This window comes from Sinocyclocheilus rhinocerous, unplaced genomic scaffold, assembly GCF_001515625.1.
Source record: "Sinocyclocheilus rhinocerous isolate Xijiao unplaced genomic scaffold, SAMN03320098_v1.1 scaffold204, whole genome shotgun sequence".
Taxonomy (NCBI): Eukaryota; Metazoa; Chordata; class Actinopteri; order Cypriniformes; family Cyprinidae; genus Sinocyclocheilus; species Sinocyclocheilus rhinocerous.
The window spans coordinates 445,331-453,262 of record NW_015644006.1 but is presented as its reverse complement, the minus strand read 5'-3'; the positions used below and the strand labels follow the sequence as shown (position 1 = coordinate 453,262).

The following is a 7,932-nucleotide window of genomic DNA, read 5'->3' as shown; positions in this document are numbered from 1 at the left end:
AGTCTCGCGAGAACCAAGTTTTGTTTACAGCAAAGGAAAACCAGTCTCCTCTCGGCTTACATCGAAATTCTCCAATATTTTTCTTTGCAAATCCTCGTTTTGTACTTCTAATTCATGACCGGCGGTTTGTTTTGTTATCTCTCCGCGTTCGTCACTAATCACGCAACGCAGACGCCCTACGTCATCCGCCGGAACGGCTTCCGTGTATGACAGATAACGGAAGTGAGAGAAAAGTGTTTATTACGTTTGAAATATGGATATTTTTCTTACAAAAATGCATGGATTCACTACAGGAATCATTTATTCACCCCCCGGAGCCATGTGAAGCACGTTTTATTACGGATACGTGTGCTTTATTTGACGACTTGTGGACTGTTCAACTGCAACACCCGCTGACTGCAATGATAGAGCTTGGAATAGCCAGGACAATTTTTAATATAACTCCGACTGGATTCATCTGAAAGAAGAAAGTCATATACACCTAGGATGCCTCGAGGGTGAGTAAAACACAAGCTAATTTTCATTTTTGGATGAACTAACCCTTTAATCGTTTTGGTCACCAGAGGGAAACAATACACAGTGTTGAAAGGCTTAGAGAAAATTTTGTTTTAACCATACTGTTTAAACTGTGCCATATTTTATTTTGCTATCGGATGATAATGATCTCTAAATCTATTGTATGTTGGATATTAAAATTATATGTTGGATATTATTATGTATATTTGTAGACATTGTAATGGGGGATTTGTGGACAATCATTCATTTAGATGTTTAGGGTAAAATGCATTTTTGTCTGTTAAATTCTTGTAGGATATATAATTATGTGTAATTTAGATTTATCTCCTGCTGATCCTTTTCTGGCATGGGATATTACTGTATACCGACCAGAGAAACATTTCCCTCCCCAATCTTTCAGCAAAAATGTCCTGTGATTCTGAACCAGTGATGCCCGATTCGTGAATTAAACACTCTTTTGAGTCGGTTCCTTTGCATGAATAGGTCAAATGAGTTCTGACAGCTCACTCACCCACTGAATCATTCGTAGCGGTCTCTCACCACTAACAGGTTACTTCAGAACACAGAGAACAAACTTTTTGATGACGTGGATGTTTACCTATAACCCATTAAAACCCCTGAGAGCATCCTATCGTTTGCCAGCGGTGAAGAGAGTCTTTAAGTTCAACACCTGCGCGTGCAGCTTGTGAACTATATACTCTAGGTAAGACTTTTTCCTTCCAAGAGAGAAAAACACTAACACCACTAAAACAGTGTTGTATTGCTCTTTCTTATGCTTATATTGTTATGAATATTATTAATCCTGTATCTTGCACTTTGCATATCTTCCGACCACGGTTAGAAATAAAGTACAACTTTTATAGTAGCCTACAGACTTCATTAGATACAATGAGGTTTGTCAAGTTGAGGACTTTTGGTCTTTTAACATGACCTCAATATGTCATCATGTCATGTTGTAACTTTACATGACCGTCATGACGCTTGTTTTTGGATCTGTTGATTTCTTCAGAAATATTTGAAAATTTTATTAAACTGATAATTTGATATTTTGGGTGAGATAAGGTCAAATGTCTGGCTGGATCATTGATTCTGATATCATAATGAAGAAAAAACTAATTAGACGTTTTAGAAAACAAACAATGAATAAATAAATTTCATACTCTTCTATTGATGGTAATATATATTTAGATTAATTATTAAATATAAATGTATAACTGTTTTTTCAAAATCACACCAACGTGAATACAAAGAGGACATTTCTGAGAACTTGACATGCACTTTAAACTAGAGTTTTCATTGATTTTTCCTTTTCTTTATCATGGACACTCTTATTTGTATTTGACCCATAAATTTAAGCTTGTGTGTTTTGTTGCACTGAACAGAAAGGACTTGATTTGATGTAAGAGACTTTGGAGTTTGGAACAACACAAATATGCAAAGTTCACAGAAAAGCAGTTCTGTTTATGGAAAAAAAATATGACTCTAACCTCTCTTTTCCTAAAGATGATCAAACTAAAACGGGAAAAAAAAGCAAAACATTTAAACAACATCCCATTAGAAATAAATTATTTTTATTTCAGATATGTCAGAATAACCAAATATACATTCAGCTGAGTGGGATGTATAACACAAATTCAAAGTAACAAATTTGCATATGAAAGCCTACAAACTCATTGATATGCACTGTGTTTTTCACCCAAAGACATTTCACAGTGAACAAACTTTTTGCCAACTTATCTTAAGAAAAGAACTTCAATATGAACATTTCCCAGAAGCTTGGCATACTCAGAGCATCATTAAAAATAAACACATAGCTGAAGTTTTTCACTTGAATAATTGTGACAATGCCTCATGGAGCTATTCATTGCTTCCTTCTGTCCTCATTATCCCAAGAACCGGACAATCTTTGAACAGTTCATACCAGTCCTGCAGTCAGCATGAGCACCGGCACTCAAATACACCAGCAAACTGATCCAACCAATAACCAGCTTGGAAGAAGGTATGTGGATGTTTAATATAATTTGTTGGATTAATTTGCACTGTGACATCTTCATGTTGAATTTCCATCCTGCGCATTGATATTTGAGTCATTTTATGCGAGTCAAAATGAATCAAATATCAATGCATTTTTTTTATTACAGTGAGGCATTTACAATGTGTAAGCCTTGAAGAATCTCAGACACTTTGATCTTCTGAGATACGGACAATACACACACAGTGTATTAATATACAGACATTCATTTCGACATTCCACTGAGAGATGTGAGAAAAGTCCCTCACCTATCCTTTCCATCCACTTCCTTCCCTTCACTCAGCTCACTCAGAATGGTCAATTGCATAATATAATGTGTAACACCTATCCCTTTGACTTTTGTTTAAGTGTTACACGAAATGAGGGACCAAACAGACCAATCTTACTCATGATTGGTGTATTAAACAGTTACCCAGAACATACAAATTCAACATGACACCAATAATTGATGGTCAAACAGTTGGAACCAGAGTATTTATATATATATATATATAAAAAATATAAAAAAACAGTCCAGTATCCCAATGCACAGTCTTTGGTTTGCAATCACTTAGAACCATATACTTTGCTCAGTCTTTGTTGTAGTGAGCTTAAAGTGAGAACACAGTCTTTGTTGAAAAATGAAGTGTGAAATCTACATGAATGCAAGTTCTACATGAATGCAAGTTATATTCACAGTTATGTTTGGTATCATTTAAATTGTCTCCATGCATCTGGTACAATGGTCTTAATCTTACAAGAAGTAGACTAAAAGGTAATAAAGATCCTAAGAGTTTAGAGATAAGTTGATTACTGTAGAGGATGTGTCATTTCCCAGTGCCTTTCATGCAAATTACCATCGGTCCCCAAATGGTGTAAACACGTCTAGGCCTTGATCAATGCAAATTCTAATTGTTAGTTCCTGTCTCCATTTGGAGGATGTTTGTCTTGGTCGGAGTACTTAAGAAAATGTTGCAAGAAGATCAGGGCGCCGATTTATCTTTGAGAATCTGGTGTCTTGTATTGATTATCTCTGAATTGACTATGTAATTGGCATAATACATTTTACCTGACTGATAATAAATCGTAACATTTGATTTTATTCTGATTTACTCTGAAATTATTTTCTCAAGTAGATTAAGTGAAGGCGAATGTGCAAATCTGCGTCCAGGGTTAAGTACATACTAGATCTCAGGTTAGATGGAGCATGGGGCACATCAGGTGAGATACTAGATTTCTGACTAACTGCTTGACTTTAGTTAAGTTGTTATGCAGTTGCATTAACTATGGGGGGCTAGTCATAGTACAAGTTATAACCGCTGGTTATTAAGTTGTACGTACTTATAATAATTATCGGGGGCTAGATAAATATACTAGCATAACCTCTGATTATTGTCTGAGCTTTTTTCAAGTTGTACGAAGTAATTTTAACTATCGGGGGCTAGATAAAAATACTATTGAAATATTAACATATTTCATAGTACTAGCATAACCTCTGATTATTGTCTGAGCTTTATTCAAGTTGTACATAGTTATATAACTATATAAATAGTTATATAATTATCTAACTAGACAAATAGTTCTAGCATAGCCTCTGATTATTGTTTGAGCTTTAACTAAGTTGTACAAAGGTAACTGTAGGGGGCTTAACAGAACTACTTTTTAAAGAATGGTAAGCATAGGCGACCTATTAAATAGTATTAATCATAACCTCTGGCTAATGATCCGACTGAAGAGTTTGTGATCGTGAGATCCGCGTACACCGGCCGGCGTGAGAACCTCTGAGCGACATAGATTCCTAATGAACGAGTAAAATATAAAGTAAAGAGTTAACTAGAACAATCAAATGTCAGAAGAAGAATAATTAGAAATGGACAAACAACTAATTCGTATGACAATCTAAAACCGAGGTCATAATAAAATGGAGTCAGATTAGAGTTTAAAGGGGTCATATGATGTTGCTAAAAATAACATTATTTTGTGTATTTGGTGTAATGAAATGTGTTTATGCGGTTTAAGGTTCAAAAAACACATTATTTTCCCATACTGTACATTATTGCTTCTCCGTCGTGTCCTCTTTTGGAAGACCAAACAAAGTAGTTTCACTTTTACAACGAAACACAAGGCGGGCTAGAGTGAGCGGAGGCCGGCGGCTAGAGTGAGCAGTGACGGGCAGGCTTGAGAACGGCGTGGCCAGCGGGCTTGTGGCAACCGGAAAGGAAAAATTGAAATCGCATCATATGACCCCTTTAACTTAAATTTAATAACTTTGCGTACCGAAAAGACCGAACACGCAGGAAACCTTTGCCATCATTGGATACCTTCATTGGGCCAATTGCATGGACCTTACACAATGTAAGTAAATGGGTTATTTCTTTGAGGATTTAAAAGCAGAAATGTGAAACTTACGATTTAAAAAAGTAAAGTTTGTAAAGTTTGTCTTGTCATTTTTTCAGTAATTTTAAGGTTTGTGGTGTTTCATGGCAAAAAAAAAAAACTATTAAAAATTGGAATTAAGTTATGTTCAGCTACGGTTGCCATATATAAGAATAAGACGTGAAATGTCTTGTTTTTTCTAAATAGTTTGGCAGAAGACTACTTGGAAAAAACGTACACCAAACACACTCTGAATCAAAATGAGCTGCGGAAATGAAATCAGCTCAGCTGCCAGTTCTGGCACTCTTGTTAACAAAGTCATTTTGTTGGGATGCCAATTTTAAAGTAACCTAATGTGCCCTCTCACTTGTGTCTGTTACGTCAAGAACTGAAGTGAAAGAGAGAATAGAAGTTTCCATGACTGATGGGAATTAAATTCACACATTTTGTGAGCTCCCGTCTGTCAACAAAGCTGCTGGGGCTTTAGTACTTAGTAACCCAAACGTGTCACTGTGGGGGCTTATAATGCTGTTGAGCGGTTGCGGCATGTGAGTCATGGGTATGGCAGCAAGAGCCGGGTCTGACTGCAGGGAGAGCCAGAGTCCACTGCTATCTAACAGACCAGCAATCTGTGTTTCAGCTCGGACTGTTCACCCATGACAGACCTTTTGCAGCAGGATGTTGGGGATGGATTGTGTAAGTAGAGTAACTAATATTTTGTTTAGCATATTCAGTTTGGAGATCAGGATTATGCTCTGACCTTCTAATCCTGTTGTTCGCATCATCAAATTTTTAGTCATTGAACTGTGATGATCTCTTATCCAATGCAGCAGAGAAAAAGAGCATTGAGGAGGTTCTGGCAGGTGCAGAATTGGCCCCAGCCCAATGCCTGTGGACTACAGAGGCCAGCAGATCAGTTCAGCTGAGAATGGATGAACTTTGTCCAGAACAGCCCATCACTGTACATCAGATGTTTACTAACTCAGTTCAGAAGTACGGGAAGTTGACCGCTTTGGCAAGCAAAAGAGGAAACAAATGGGAAAAAGTTACCTTTTCGGAATATTATCACCTCAGTCGAATGGCCGCCAAAGGCTTTCTAAAGGTGATCTTAGAGCAGTTTTTAAACACTAATTTATACATAGTGTGTTCATTTTACAAATTTAATTTGCACAGCTCGTTCTCATGTAATTTATAGATTAGATATAATACAATAATATTTGAAAATTCTCCTAGCTTGGTCTGGAGCAGTTCCACAGTGTAGCCATCCTGGGATTCAATTCAGCAGAGTGGTTTATTGCTGCTGTTGGAACTGTCTTTGCAGGGTGAGAAATACCCATAGTTTTTTTTTTAAGCTTAAAAATTCCACACTTGCAATTTTTCAATTTAAATTGTACTGCATAATCGAGGTGCAGCTGGATTTGTGTATTCAAACTATGTCTAGCATACTGTTTATACCAGGGGTCCTCAATCTCGAGATCCATTTTCTTGCAGAGTTTAGCTCCAACCCTAATCAAGCACGCCTGAACAAGCTAATCAAGGTCTTCAGGATTACTACAGTTGCAGGTAGGTGTGTTTAATCCAGGTTGTAGCTAATCTCTTCAGGGAAGTTGATCTCAAGGTCCAGAGTTGAGGACCCCTGGTTTATACTATACATGCTGGATGAAGCCAAGCTACAGTTGCATTATTCCAACTGGTCTGTTAGTCTGACTTCACAAATATCACAAAAGCATACAAATCTAACTTTCAAAGTACATGTAAATGTACTTAGTGTGAAACATGGAACAAGATTACTAAAATGACCCTGGGTTAACGATCTCAAGTGTAAAAAGCTTGTTTACACATTGGTCAAGATGTTGCAGGGGCCTTTAACATCAAATAAAACATTAATTGAATTTATTAAAGTGGGAAGGGAGTATTAGGTCTAGGATCATTGCCCTCACATCTATATTTTGTTTGTGCTAGGGGTATAATGGCGGGTATCTATACCACAAACTCGCCAGATGCCTGCCTCTACGTTGCTAAAGACTCAAGAGCCAATGTCATTGTTGTGGAAAATCAAAAGCAGCTGGATAAGATTTTACAGGTAACATTTGGTCTACTTTATGTTCTCAACCTGGACCTCCTCATACTCAATAAGCAAGCTGATTAATACTCCTGTTTGTCTTGTTAGGTAAAGGATAAGCTTCCACACTTGAAAGCCATAGTACAGTATTCTGGATCTTTGAAGGAGAAGTTGCCCAATTTCTATTCGGTGAGTGTCTGATACAGAGATCTCTGAGTTAGCATGTAGGCCAAAGTTACCCAAAGAGTTACCATTACTGTTTGTCTTTGAACAGTGGGAAGAGTTCATGGGACTAGGACTGGAAGTTTCTGATCAAGAACTAGATGAAGTCATCAGTAGTCAGAAAGCCAATCAGTGCTGTGTACTTATTTACACATCTGGGACAACCGGATCCCCGAAAGGAGTGATGCTAAGCCATGATAACGTAAGCTGCTATGGAAAATGACATTCACAATATAGCAGCAATGTTTTGCTGCAGATTAATGACAGTTTTAAATTCTGGACTCTTATAGATCACATGGACAGCCCACCATGCAAGCAGGGCTGGAGATATGCAGCCAGCTGAAATCAGGCAAGAGTCTCTGGTCAGCTACCTTCCTCTCAGCCATATTGCCGCCCAGATCTATGATCTCTGGACAGGGATCCAGTGGGGGGAGCAAGTTTCCTTTGCTCAGCCAGATGCTCTAAAGGTAAATGTTTAAGAACAGAACTTTTGTTTAGCTTTAGGCCAATCAGTCCTGCTCCTAGAGGGCCACCTTGCTGCAGAGTTTAGCTCCAATACGCCTGCCCTTCTTACACACTTCCTACCAATCTTACACACTCTACTGGAAGTTGGAACCCCTGCTTTAAATGCTGTGTCATGATCAAATATCAGTGTTGTAGTCGAGACCAGGGCAGGACCCGAGTAGATCAACTCTCTAAAGTCAGAGACCTGAAGTTGGTTGATTATATACATTATAATCACCCC

The 7,932-nt window shown here is 37.7% G+C and overlaps 1 protein-coding gene across 1 annotated transcript in view; it reads left to right on the top strand.

The window, feature by feature from the left end:
- The first annotated feature begins 1,043 nt into the window (after positions 1–1,043).
- The window catches only part of LOC107757766 (long-chain-fatty-acid--CoA ligase ACSBG1-like), an 8,996-nt gene continuing 2,107 nt past the window's right edge, over positions 1,044–7,932 (top strand). The window contains exons 1-9 of the mRNA XM_016575334.1: positions 1,044–1,219; positions 2,410–2,515; positions 5,544–5,599; positions 5,734–6,005; positions 6,137–6,225; positions 6,866–6,986; positions 7,074–7,154; positions 7,240–7,389; positions 7,478–7,654. Coding sequence (XP_016430820.1) covers positions 2,454–2,515; positions 5,544–5,599; positions 5,734–6,005; positions 6,137–6,225; positions 6,866–6,986; positions 7,074–7,154; positions 7,240–7,389; positions 7,478–7,654 — 1,008 coding nt within the window. The 5' untranslated portion in view covers positions 1,044–1,219; positions 2,410–2,453. The remainder of the gene's footprint in view (positions 1,220–2,409; positions 2,516–5,543; positions 5,600–5,733; positions 6,006–6,136; positions 6,226–6,865; positions 6,987–7,073; positions 7,155–7,239; positions 7,390–7,477; positions 7,655–7,932) is intronic.